The following is a 14380-nucleotide window of genomic DNA, read 5'->3' on the forward strand; positions in this document are numbered from 1 at the left end:
GGTTGCAAAGCAGGGCTTTTCATTCATCCAGTGTTTCTTTCATTGCATTTTTGTTCTAGCACAGCTTACTATAAAGAGGGAAAAGAATACCATTACAACAACTATGCATTATTATAAAACATTTAAAAATCAGAGAAATAAAGAAAATCTCAGAATAACATATTTATGGATCTTTTTCCAATCTTTGATGTAGTATTTCTTCAATCTCTAAAGAATATGTTCAAAGGCAAGTATAGTATTCTACCTATACTAGGCACTGCTAACTGTAAGGTACTCTATCAAAACACTATAGAAAGCCTTCAAGTTCAGATTAATGTAAAGTCAAAAGAGATTACCATTTCACTTGTAGCTCTTGTTCAAGCTGATTAACCATTTCACTATTTTTTTAAACAATGTAAAATCTAGGTAAGCATACACATTTATATAAATGTTTTAAAATACCACTTAAAATTATAAGCAATGATAAAATCTATACACTGGTGCAGAGCAGAACAAGAGTAACAGACACAACATTTATATCATTTTTATACTGTAAAATGAAATATCCATGAATACAAAATTTTTTAAAAGGAAAAAAAGGAAATTAAACCCTATGCAAATACAATAACAAAAGTTTGGCTCAAGAGAAGAGATAATAGAAAGCACCTCTCTCCCTCCATTGAAAACTGGATACAGAATGCTACATAGAATGCTAAATTTGTTAATAAGTTGGTTGATTGATTTTAGTAAACACCTCTCCCCCCTTTTCTTTTTTTACTGTTACAAGTGAAGATTTAACTATATATAAAAATGATGGAGAAAGAAAGCAAGAAAAAATTTTAAACCACATGCAAAACAAGATTAATATACTGCATTCGTTCAAGTGCCTAGAAACCTAGAAAGTAGTGATACAGATATTGGTAAACATGTCTACATACTCTTTTCCATGGTCTTGACTACTTCAAATCATAAAATGTGAATTATTGATTCTATATCCAACCACGGAGAGGCATTCTTGAGCATCTCTGACTTATAATAAAAAGAAGGGAGCTGCCTACTCAGCATAGGAGAATTTGTCTCTTCCACCATCCTTCACAATGGGAATGGTCAAAAGATGATTTTTCTTAATTGGACTATTGGTTACCTTCCCCCAAAACCCAGAAAGAGAAATAATGTCTATTCTGTGACAAGTACAATTGTGCATTCCCTGATGTTAAATTTACAATGTTAGTATAGTATATCGACTTGATTTTTTTTTCAGTTTAATTCGACCTACAATCCAAGTATATAATATTTTTTATGCACAGTTACTTTACAGCAACCTACAGATGCATAACCGCTGAGTTCAGAAACAAATTCAACAAGGGAGGTAGATAATGCAATAGCATCATCACTAGGAGTTGAGGATGTCCAAGAAGATTAGAACTGTCATTCTCAGACTATTTTTCAAACTGTAGTAAAATAGCAAAGCTTTATAAAGGGCATATGTTCTATGTTCTTAAAAATGATCCAGCACTTGTTCTGTCCATATAAGAATAAACAAGGGACCTACATGAAACATAATCTGTCCTTTACTCACAACCCAAATGAACTTTGTCTTCCCTTAGGTATAGATTTTATTGCTTATGTCACTTGGAACACAAAGTATATCCCAAACCGATCATCTCAAGACTGTCTAACCAACAATTAGATAACACTGAGATTTTGATATATTTCTTATATAACAAGAGCAGTCCAAAACAGATTAGGCCCAGGAATTCCACTTCTCTTCCTGCTGGCAATGGTGAGGTTATTCTTTTACCCCTCCCAGTTTTCTCAAAGAAGAAAAAAAAATGGTTGTGATGGGGAGCAAAGAAAAAAAGGAAGGTAAAATCCTGGAGGAGTTGCTTCTCATAGCCTCAGCCCTCATTCCTCCTCATTCTCTTTCCTCCTCTATACTCCATTAAATATTTTTTTCAATTTCTCATTCCAGAACCTTCATCCTTTCTTTAATTAAAAACCTACATTAGCTTCACTTTGTGAAATGAAACCCCTAAGTAAGAGTCTGGTCTCCTCTCCTCCTTTTCTCAGTCAAATGCCTTGAAAAATTTTGCCTACACTCCCTGCCTTAACATCATCTCCTCTTAGTTACACCTCAGTCCTTTGCAATATAGCTTTCAATCTGACCACTTGACCGATATTTCTCTCTTTAAAGTATCAATGATCTTTTTATAGAAAAAGCTGATAGGTTTTTTTCTCATTCCGAATTCTTCTTGATCTCCCTGTTGCATTTGACATTGATGAAGATCACCTTCTCCTCTTAGACACTCTCAAGTTTTGGACACCATTTTTTCCCATTGGGTTTTGATGATATTTTCTCCTAGTTTATCTCCCACTCATTTGAAAGTTACTTCTCAGTCTTGTTTGCTGTCTTATCATCCATATCATGACCTCTAACCATGGGAATACCCTAAAGTTCTGTCCTGGGCCCTCTTCCCTTCTACCTCCATACTCTCTCTTAAGAAACTCACCAGACACCAAAGGTTTAATTATCATCTCTAGGCAGATAATTTCCAGAGATATATATCCAAAAGCAACAGATCTATTAATAACAAGGAAGTTTCCACACGAAGGTGCCAAGAGGGATAATGGATGATTTAGGAACTTCTTTTATTTCTTTATTTCTATAGTTCACAATATGATCCATGAAATCTAGTCACTCAGGTTTGCAACTAAAAAGACCTAAAAGTGCTTTCCTTACAATACTGCCTTGTGAAATACGTAGGATAAATAATAATGTGCCCCGCAAACCCCCTTAAAACTATTGTACAACAGATGTCAACTTGCTGTGATAGAAGGGCATTTGCTTCCTTTGTGAAGAATTTGCAATACCAATGAAATCATAGTTCTGATATATTTTTTTAAAGTTTAACTTTTTCAGCCACTCCATCCAAATTTACAATAAGGATTGTTCTTTGTTCTTTCATTCTCATTCATTTTTCCTATCATTTGAGGGTAGTTGGTATATACTCAATAGCTAAAAATAATAACTAACATTTATTACTGTGCTTAGTAAAGGTGACAAACTATGGGAATAGTTCTTGTTGGAGGAGTTATATGAAATTAATAATGGCTAGTATTTACATTGTGCTTTAAGTTTTGTGAAAGCTCCTCAGTAAGGACTCAATATAGATGCTATTATTATTTTTTTCCATTTCAGAGTTAAGGAAAAAGAAACTAAAAGAAGTTAAATGATTCACCCAGGGTAGCTAATACTTGTCTGATAGGATTTGAACTCAGATCTTTCTGACTCCTTTTTCAAGCATGTTATCCACTAAGCCATGCTATCCACTAAGTATCCTCTACTTTGTTTTAGTTCTGTTTTCATTTTGCATTATTTCACAAGACTTTGCCAGATTTCTTTATGTAACATCCGTTTCAATTGTCTTTTCTACCAAAACTACAAAAACTGTTATTGTCTATTGAAGAATCTGCTTTCTGACAGCTTAATTATCATTCCCTATGGTCAATCAGTGGGGTTATGTGAATATTTTAACTTTGACCTATGAGAAACCTATAAGGAGATAGAGATTTTTAATTGCTATTTGTAAAGAGACAGAGTTTTGATAATTTATAAAGAGATAGAGAGTGGGGGGGGGGCAGCCAGGTGGTGCAGTGGATAGAGCACCGACCCTGGAGTCAAGAGGACCTGAGTTCAAATTCAACTTCAGATATTTAATAATTACCTAGTTGTGTGACCCTGAGCAAGTCACTTAACCCCATTTTCTTATAGAGTTTTAAATTTAATCTATGAAGATGTTACCTGTTCATGGCAGAAGAAACACTGAGTTACAAAGAGAAAGATAAAGAGAATTTACTAAAATAACTGTTTACCTTTTATCTTTGACAAGAGCACTAAAAAAAAATTTTTTAAAAAACTTTGGTAGATATCCTGAGAGTTGCCAGGTAAGTTATATTCCAGAGGTGAAGAATTACTCAAGAATAGCTATGATGCTATTTATTAGAGAAATGCAAATTACCACCTCACATCTCTCAGATTGGCCAATATGACCACAAAGGACAATGATTAATGTTGGAAAGGATGTGGGAAATCTGGGACACTAATACATTGTTGGTGGAGCTGTGAAATTATCCAACCTTTCCAGAGAACAATTTGGAATTACACTCAAAGAGTTTACACTGAAAAAGTTTCTCTGATAAAGGTCTCATTTCTCAAATAAAAAAAAAAAAAAGAAGTTAGTTAAATGTATAAGAATACAAGTCAGAGGGGCATCTAGGTGGTGTAGTGGATAAAGCACCGGCCCTGGAGTCAGGAGTACCTGGGTTCAAATCCAGTCTCAGACACTTAATAATTACCTAGCTGTGTGGCCTTGGGCAAGCCACTTAACCCTATTTGCCTTGCAAAAAACCTTAAAAAAAAAAAAGAATGCAAGTCAGAGAGAAATTTGGAATTATACCCAAAGGGCAACAAAAATGATCTAGCGATACCAATACTGGGTCTATACCCTAAAGAGATGATGAAAAAGGGTAAAAACATCACTTGTACAAAAATATTCATAACAGCCCTGTTTGTGGTGGCAAAGAATTGGAAATCAAGTAAATGTCCTTCAATTGGGGAATAGCTTAGCAAACTGTGTTGTGTGTGTGTGTGTGTGTGTGTGTGTGTGTGTGTGTGTGTGTGTGTGTGATGGAACACTATTGTTCTATTAGAAACCAGGCAGGATGGGAATTCAGGGAAGCCTGGAGGGATTTCCATGAATTGATGCTGAGTGAGATGAACAGAACCAGAAAAACACTGTACACCCTAAAAGCAACATGGGGGTGATGATCAACCTTGATGGACTTGCTCATTCCATCAGTGTAAAATCAGGGACAATTTTGGGATATCTGTGACGGAGAATACCATCAGTATCCAGAGAAAGAATTGTGGAGTTTGAACAAAGACCAAAGACTATTACCTTTAATTTAGGAAAAAACTGTTATCTATTTTGCTATCTTATACTTTATTTTTCTTCCTTAAGGATATGATTTCTCTCTCATCACATTCTACTTTACTCAGTGAATACCATGGAAACAATGTAATTACTGTCTTCTGGGGGGGGGGAGCAAGATTAGGAGAAAAATTGTAAAATTCAAAATAAATAAAATCTTTAAGAAAAAATAAATGAATACAGCTTTTGACTGTAATGTTAACTTGACTAATTTCAGAGCTAAAATGTAAATTAATATTTATGTCTTTTATTTGTCAATTGCTAGAATCTTTCAGAAAGGGAGATTAGCAAACTATAACCAAGAGCTAAGTTGAGCTGCCTCTAGGAACAGGAGCTAAAAAATGGCTTTTGCAATTTTTTAATACAATAAAATTACAATTAAAAAGTAAAAAACCATTTGATCAGATTTCTAGATTGATAGGGTCAGCACACCACTGTCATAATCTTCAAGAATTAAGGGGCCGGGGCGGCTAGGTGGCACAGTGAATAGAGCACCAGCCTTGGAGTCAGGAGTACCTGGGTTCAAATCCGACCTCAGACACTTGATAATTACCTAGCTGTGTGGCCTTGGGCAAGCTACTTAACCCCATTGCCTTGAAAAATCTAAAAAAAAAAAAAAAAGAATCAAGGGGCCACTACCACAGTGCATCAGAATAGGAATGCTGAAGTTTTAAAATTGTTTTGGTACATATTTATAATATAAGAATTTACCAGTCTGCATATTTCAGTATTCTGTGGTTTTATTGATAATTACCACATCCTCCAACTACTACCTATCCATTCAAAAGTATTCCAGCTATGATTGAAAAATTTGCTACCCAAAGGCAACTAGGTGTTGCGGTGATAGAGCACTTGCCTGGAATCAATTCAGTCTCAGACATTTAATATTTATTTACTTGTGAGACCTTGGGCAAGTGACTTAACACCACTGCCTTGCAAAAAGCCAAAAAAAAAAATTTACTACCCTGCAGTGATGCAATGAACCTTCCCACATTTTGCTAAATTAAGTCTTAGACAACAAATGTGTATATACAATTGTTGCTGGGTTGAGAGTACAAAGTCAGGGGCAGCTAGGTAGTGCAATGGATGGAACACTGGCCCTGGAATCAGAAGGACCTGAGTTCAAATCTAACTTCATATGCTTAATAATTGCTTAGCTGTGTGACCTTGAGCAAGTAACTTAACCCCATTGCCTTAAATAAAATAATAAATATCAAAGAATACAAAGGCAATACTGGTTTCATATGTTCTATCAGAAGTTTGTAATCCACTCAAGAAGTCAGAGACAGTTGTTCTCCAAAAGACAAATGATCAAATGATATGAGTAAGTAGTCTTCAAAAAAATTATAATAAATGCCCACATGAAAATATATTTCAAATAACTAATATTAAGAGAATTGCCTGGTCCAGACCTAAGATTTCATTGGTACAGAGAATTCCCTGTTAGAAAATGCCTTCTTGGGGCAGCTAGGTGGCTTAGTGGATAAAGCACCAGCCTTGGGGTCAGGAGTACCTGGGGTCAAATCCCATCTCAGACACTTAATAATTACCTAGCCTTGGGCAAGCCATTAACTCCATTTGCCTTGCAAAAAAACCTAAAAAAAAAATGCCCTCTCCTCTCACAATACAGATCAGCACCTTTTTCTGAATTTAATAATCTTAAAGGAACTACTTGGGAGCACTGAAATCAAGTAACTAAGACTTGTTCCAATTTTCAAACAGCCCATATGAGTCAGAATTTGAAAGCAGGGCTTTCTGAATATGAGACTGTCAATCCACATCACCAAACAGCCTCTAATAAGAGAAGTATTATTGAAACAACCATAAAGTTTCACCTCACACCAACCAAATTAGCAAAAAATGACAAAATAAAAAAAGGAAAAAAAAGAAAAAGTCTACATTGAAGGAGCTTATGTAGAAAGGCAAATTAATAAAATATAGTGGAATTGATTCAACTGTTCTTGATTTCAGTTTGGAATTTTGTAAAAAGGGTGATTTAAACTTCATTGTCTTTGGCCCAAAGAACTGCATTGGTGGATATGTACCAGGAGTTTTTGTTGTTTTTAAGGATAAGTCTAACACAGAGCAAAACAATTCAGAGCAGCATTTTATTCCGAGGTGTCAAAAGATTGAAAGCAAAGTCAGTGATCATGGAATGGATGAAAAAAATATGGTATATAAAGACAATGGAACGTGTATAAGAAATGAGGTTAGAAGAAATAACTTTACTCTTCTTAAATATATTTTTTTCTTAAAGACTAGTAATTTTGGGGCAGCTAGGTGGCGCAGTGGATAGAGCCCCGGCCCTGGAGTCAGGAGTACCTGAGTTCAAATCTGACCTCAGACACTTAATAATTACCTGACTGTGTGGCCTTGAGCAAGCCACTTAACCCCATTGCTTTGAAAGAAAAAAAAAACCTCAACACAAAAAAGACTAGTAATTTCTAAATTAATTCAGATTTCCTAAGCATATAATATAATGGTTAGGCCTAGGAACATGTTTGTTGTTTAGCACAAAGCTTCAAACCTGAGATTTTTAAATTTTCACAAAATACTCTCTATTGTGATAACTTTCAGAAAACTCTGTGAATGGGGGATAGGGTAGGAGTATAATCCAGGAGCATTTCTGCATAAGATGCTAAGAAAGAAGTGAAGGCTACGTGCCTGCACAAAAGAGAGTTGATATGAAATATTAAGAGCTCTCAATTATTGCTTTAAAAAACGCATATGGTTCCAGATTTTCAAAGAATCAATTCTAATTAAAAAAAAAGAAAAATACTCTTTATAGAAGTGTAAGGAGAATCTGAGTGCTCTTAAAATACACCTGATTTGTAGTTTGCCTTCATAAAGACTTCATGAGAATTTCGCCTTCAGTGCCTCTCTCTCTCTCTCTCTCTCTCTCTCTCTCTCTCTCTCTCTCTCTCTCTTTTAACGGTTTTTGCAAAGCAATGGGGTTAAGTGGCTTGTACAATGCCACACAGCTAGGTAATTATTAAGTGTCTGAGGCTGCATTTGAACTCAGGTAAGCCTGACTCCAGGGCCAGTGCTCTATCCACTGCACCACCTAACCACCCTGAGTGCCTCTTGTTTGGCTAAGCAAGATTTCATCTTTTCCTCATATTTTCTTATATTGTTTAATCTGTGGAACTTTTCCAATTTTCATTTGCTACTTGCTTGAATAAATGGATTTACTCATTATAGTTCCTAGTTTACTCATTAGTTCCTAGATGGTCTTTTGTGTAACTAACTTTTGGTGGGAAGAAGTCAAACTTAGGTTAAGAGAAAACTATTAGGGAAACCAGTGGCTTTGCTGAATTTTTTTAACCTAAAAAAATCATATCCTCATATCAGAAATATTTGGGAGCAGGAGTTGAAGGGAAGTCTCAGGTGCAAAGAGGATAAAATTCCCATTTAGTACATCTTCTAAGTAGAAAACTGAGTAGCCAACTCCATGGCTCCTTCTCCTATACCCTTCCAGGGAGGATTTAAAGTCTCACTGGGAGAGGGATGGCTAAGATTTTAAAGATATCTATCTATGCCCACCCATGAGTTGAATTTAAACAACCTGTTATCTACAATTGACATACAATCTTACATTAGAAGTACACACTATATTTATATATGTGCATATGGAAGGGAGAGATGTTCAATTTTTAGCATTCCTGTGGTCGAGAACCTATTTCCACACTATAGCTTTGTCATGACAGACCTGAATGAAACTGAATCTAAATTTTCAAAAATACACCAAAAATTAGAATATGTTTAAAACTTTGAATTTCTTACTACATGAATCTTTAAAAATATAAAACAAATTAGAGTATGGCAAGGGCAGCAGATGTAATCAAGTTACAAGCTGTTTCCCCAACAAAATTTTAAGCTGTCATTAAAAAATGTAATATGAGTACTGCTATAGTATTGCATTAGTCAATAGTAATACTAATAATTAGTATTAATTACATAGTTATCACAAAGCTAAATTCTGAGTCTTAAGTGAAAATCATGTAGATAAAACCATTAGCTCCACAAAATTCTAGATTCTCAATTTCTTTTTGCACTTTACAGACCATGTCTGACTGTGGTCAAGTCACAATCTCTTTAACTTCAGTTCTCTCACTTTAACCATATATCATAGAGCTAAAACTGGAAGGGACTTTTCAGGTTATCTATTACATCATTTCAGATAAAAAAAACTGAAGAAGGCTGTGATTTATATAGGGTCTTAAAGATAAAGGTCCTAAAAGAGATGAGATTTTAACTCAAATTCTCTTATTCTAGTCAGTGGTATTCCCCAATATACCAAAATGAACCTGAAAAACAGGGGTAATACTTGCAGTATCTACTTCATAGGGTTGTTTATTTTTGTTAATTTTAGATTTACCATTTTAATTTCTGAGAACTCTGTGTTGCTGCTGTTGGATGAATTGCATTTTGACACTGATAGTAGTTTATAAGGGAAAGTCACACCATACCCAAGCTTCTGTTCTAAAAAATAAACAAATATTGAAGTATGAGACTTTCCTGAAAATGAAAAACAACCAAATCCAAAATGGAAGAACATTACTGGTATAAAGAGATTAATAAAAGGGCATTCTGTGTCAAAATCAAACAAAATAATATGTTGGTTTTTAGTTAACTCCATTTCAGAGTTATTTACAAACAAATGGCAACAATTATAATAATAATAAAAAGTTAACTGCCAGAAAATTTTCAAAAAAGTTGTTGGAGGGGAGAAGTAGAGGAAAAGTAAGAAAAAATTTTTAAGATTGAGGTTTATATTTTTCTTTATATAATTTGCAAAGTTAATTGTTACAACATTCAGAGATGAATTCTAAAGGCATTTAAATGAAGTTGTAAACTAACTTCAAAAAGAAATTACAGATGACTTATCAGTAAAAGGTAAAAAGACTTATTAAGATAAAAACAACATAAGGTGTGAATCTTAGCTGCCCTCATTTACATTTTAATTCTCCCTTATTAACTGCTCATATCACACCTTTATAATGTGACTATTAAAATTTATAATTTCAGTTATCAAGGTTTTGTGTAAAATTACTTTAGTATTTATGTTTACCTCAAAATGCTGATTCTGAGCTCTTCCAGAATTCCCAAGTTTGTAAATTTGTTTCACACTAGGTAACCTAAAAGGTAACATGAAAAGAAAGAATATTTTTTTCTAACATAGTATCGTGCTTTGCTGAATTTTAAATTTTAAGAATCAAAAAAGAGGCTTTTTAAAAAAAGTAGGTACCATTTTTCTACTTCTATTACAACTGTCCTTTAAATGGCTTCAGAGAAATTAGTATTTCCTAGTATATTTTTAAAAGAAGTCAATAGTTCAATTATATTTAAATGGCCTTTTCTGCCACTAAATTTAATCATATGTTTTAAAGCACTTAACATATACAATTATAGTTTATATTTTACAAAAAGAGTATTCAAAAAACAAGAAACTCCTAAAATTTATTAAGTATCTAATTTCATTTCTAATGAATTCCACCTAACATAATTCAAAAATAACATTGCCTGATATTTATATTTTGCTTTCCTAGTTCAAACTAATCCCTGTTCTAAAACAAATTTTAAAAAAGAAAGATCACATGTTGTAATTTTAACTATTAAATAAAAATAGTTGGTCTTAATAGTTCTCCAGATGACTCTACTGGTGATAAAAGTACTTCTAAAAAAACAAGTAAAAATCTATAAGTAGCACCTTTTCTTTTGATTCTACAAAGCAATAAAGACCCTTAATTCTAATTTTAATTTATGAGCACAGTTAAAACTGCAAACCTACCAATTTCTGCCAACTAGAGTCTTAAAAAAGTTAAAGATAACCCTGAATCTGACAGGCCACATATCAGACTCTCAGGTCAAGTTCTAGTATAAACAAGAAAGCTTAATCTACATTAGCATTTTAATATTGAAACTTCTGTGAAATCTTCCACACAAAGGATTGTGGCAGCTAACCCTTCCCAGTAGAAAGTTAAAGGCATCTAGAGCTTCCCAAAGAGGATTTTCTCAACAATAGCCAATAATGAATGATTCCAACAACTTTCTCCTTCATCTATTTTACTAGTGTCACATTCAAACACCATTAACTTTACAAATAAAAGAGTCAAGATTTCATTCCCACTCTCCTTAAAGCAAAAAATGCTCACCTCCCACACAATCCCAATGACACACAAGGTGGGAAACACAATAAAAGGATCATGATTGTTAAAAGATCTATAAGAAATATTTCTACCTAACAGTTTAAAGAAACTAAAAGAACTTTCAAGATCTTTAGGCTCTTAAAAGGGGGGGGGTGCTACAGAGATTTAAGATATAATTTTAAATATAAAGACAACTATTGGAGGAAATTTGTGGTTAAAGTTTAGAAAATATGGGTTTATATGAATGTTAAAACATTTATTATGCACTGACCACAAACCAGTCACAATGGGATAGAAATACACACACACACACACACACACACACACAAACCCACATGCACTCAAGTGTATACATGTGTGTTTACAGTGTGTGCATGTGTATTACACACAGGTATGTATATAAAACATGACTGCCCCTGCCCTCAAAAAGTTCACTTTCAAATAAAGGGAGACAACACATATATGGTCTTTTGTTCTGCAAATAGATTATGATGATAAAGTGAAGAAAAAGCAGTTGATTATCAATGGATGACAATTATCAGAGTAAGAAAGATATCAATGATTCAGTATCTTCAAAGATGCCCAGAAGACTTGCATTCAAGTTACACTTCTGTTATCTCTTGGCTATGTGACTGGGCAAGCCAGAGATTTTGAAAAGGGGAAGAGAGAAGAGCCTGGAGATGATGAGGGTGAAGATCCAAGGTTTCAGGGAGTTCAGACTTGACATTGTGACAATCTAATTCCCATGGAGTCTGGATTACAGTATTTCTTGCTACTTAAAATAGCAGAGCTATTTTACAATAACTCCAAATCACGTTGATTAAAGAACTGGGAAATATAGTACTGGTCTTCAGATCTCAAATTTGCTACTCCTTCAACTGTGTGTCTTGGGCATGTAATCTCATTTCTCAGAGGCTGTTTCCTTGGCTATAAACTAGGAACAAAATAGTTATACTAACCACCATAAAGAATTGCTATAAGTAAAATGCTACATGAAGCACAAAGCAACTCAGAAATTATTCCCAAAAGAGACATTCCCCATTAAATAGTCATATTATGAAAAAAGTAATAATTGACAAACTAGTAACAGTCAGATAAAAAACATATTCCAAATCACTAATGATAGTAAAGCTAAGGTTCTACCTCATATCCATCAGATGTACAAAATCTACCCCCCCCAAAAAAAATACTTTTTGAAGGGGTTTTGAGAAAACAGGCACTAATTAAGCCCACTGGTGGAATGGTAAATGGGTCCAACTATTCTGGAAAATAATTTGGACTACATCCCAAACTGAATGATTTCTGATATACTTTCATATACTTCAAACAGATCAAAGATAAAGAAAAAGAACCAGTAAGAACAAAAAAATTATAGCAGTACTTTTGCATAGTAAAGAAATGGAAACAAAATTTATGCTCATTAACTGAGAAATGACTAAATCAATTATCAATTTTGGGGGGTTTTTTTTTAGGTTTTCTTTTGCAAAGCAAATGGGCTTAAGTGGCTTGGCCAAGGCCACACAGTTAAGTAATTATTAAGTGTCTGAGGTCTGATTTGAACTCAGGTACTCCTGACCCCAGGGCCGGTGCTCTATCCACTGTGCAACCTAGCCACCCCAATTATGGATAATTTTGTCAAAGAAACACCCTATTTCCCAAAACCTGGAGCCACATACATGAGCTGACAAAATAAAGTACAAGAACAATTTACATAATTAACGGAAAAAATGTAAAGGAAAGAAATTTGAAAGAATTAATCAGATCAACGCAATTGCCATCTAAAAGATTCTAGATGAGTGATGGTGAAGCATTTTATCCATCTTTTGGTTAAGATGTGAAAAATGGGACACACATTTTCAGATGTGGCCAATGTATGAATTTATTTTGCTTAACTGGAAGGGGTTTTTGAGCAGAAAAAGGAATAAGTGGGAAATGAAAAAAGTTATATAAAAAAGAAATAAAAGAACATCAATGAAACATTCTTTAAAACACAGAGACAGAACAGAAGTTCAGAAGTTGATACACAAGGCAGTTTGGTACTAATATGCCAATTTTAAAAACCAAATTGTATGGAATACAAGTGGCTTCACATTTAGTTCTTTTCTTGATTGTTTACTTTTGAAATGGTCAGTTAATGACATTAAAATTTAGAATAAAAATAAACTATTTTGAGAAGGTATTGAAGTTATTTATTTTTTAACAAGAATACTTACAGAATTATTGTATACACTAACAAATTATAACTGGAACTTTTAAAAATCTGCAGTTATTCAAAGTCTCCATAATTCAGCATACATTAGTCCTCATCCTGCAAGAGGCAGTCATCAGGGAAACATTACAATTATTACAATAATTACAATTAAAGGATAAGTCTCATGGACAAACTTTTGGATTATTCCACTATCAACTATATCTATTTGCTGTTGTTTTTTAGCTGCTTTTCAGTTGTGTTTGCCTCTTAGTGATTCTATTTGGGGTTTTCTTAGCAAAGGTAAGAAAGTAGTTTGCCATTTCCTTCTCCAGCTCATTTAACAGATAAGGAATTTAGGCAAATAGGATTAAAAATGACTTGCCCAGGGTCACACAGCTAATAAGTGTGTGTCTGAGATTGGATTTGAATTTAGGAAAAGTACTCTTTCTGACTCCAGACCTGACATTCTCTCTATTGAGTTACCTAGCCAAAAGTACATCTTAAATAAGCAATTAAGACAAACTGATCTGGGTCCAAAACTGAATAAGAGGAAAAGGGCAGAATATTGGAAAACTGTAGCACTTTCACATGACTGAAACATTTCTTTTTTTTAAAGAATTCTCTTTTTTAAAACTTCAACATTTAAGGCAGTCATACTATTATGATTGCAATTCAAGGATCACCACAACCTCCCAAAGTGACTGAAAGTACTATGAAAAGGCACATGGAGGTCACGAATAGTCTATAGCACATTAACATAAAAGTTAAAAGTTTGGTTTTTTTTATGGTATATATTTTTCCACGTAGGGAATTCTCTATAAGAATGAATATCAAGCAGCTGCTGGAACAGTGGACAGAATGCTGGGTCTGGAGTCAAGAAGACCTGAGGTCAAATCCAGCCTCAAGACACTAGCTATGTGACTCTGGGCAAGTCATCTAGCCTTTCCTTGCCTCAGTTTGTTGTTGCTGTTCAGTTTTTTTTTCAATCTTGCCTGACTTTTCATGATCCCATTTGGGAAGGATACTGAAGTGGTTTGCCATTTCCTTCTTCAGCTCATTTAACAGAAGAG

General features: G+C 34.0%; 1 protein-coding gene across 1 annotated transcript in view; it reads right to left on the reverse strand.

Annotated features, from left to right (window-relative positions):
- DICER1 (dicer 1, ribonuclease III) overlaps nucleotides 1-13326 on the reverse strand; it is an 85214-nt gene extending 71888 nt beyond the window's left edge. Inside the window, 2 exon segments of the mRNA XM_074213007.1 lie at nucleotides 1-9452; nucleotides 10042-13326. Of these exon segments, the coding sequence (XP_074069108.1) occupies nucleotides 1-27 (27 nt within the window). The 5' untranslated portion in view covers nucleotides 28-9452; nucleotides 10042-13326.
- Between the last annotated feature and the right edge of the window lie 1054 nt (nucleotides 13327-14380).

Source organism: Macrotis lagotis, chromosome 1, assembly GCF_037893015.1.
Source record: "Macrotis lagotis isolate mMagLag1 chromosome 1, bilby.v1.9.chrom.fasta, whole genome shotgun sequence".
Lineage (NCBI taxonomy): Eukaryota > Metazoa > Chordata > Mammalia > Peramelemorphia > Peramelidae > Macrotis > Macrotis lagotis.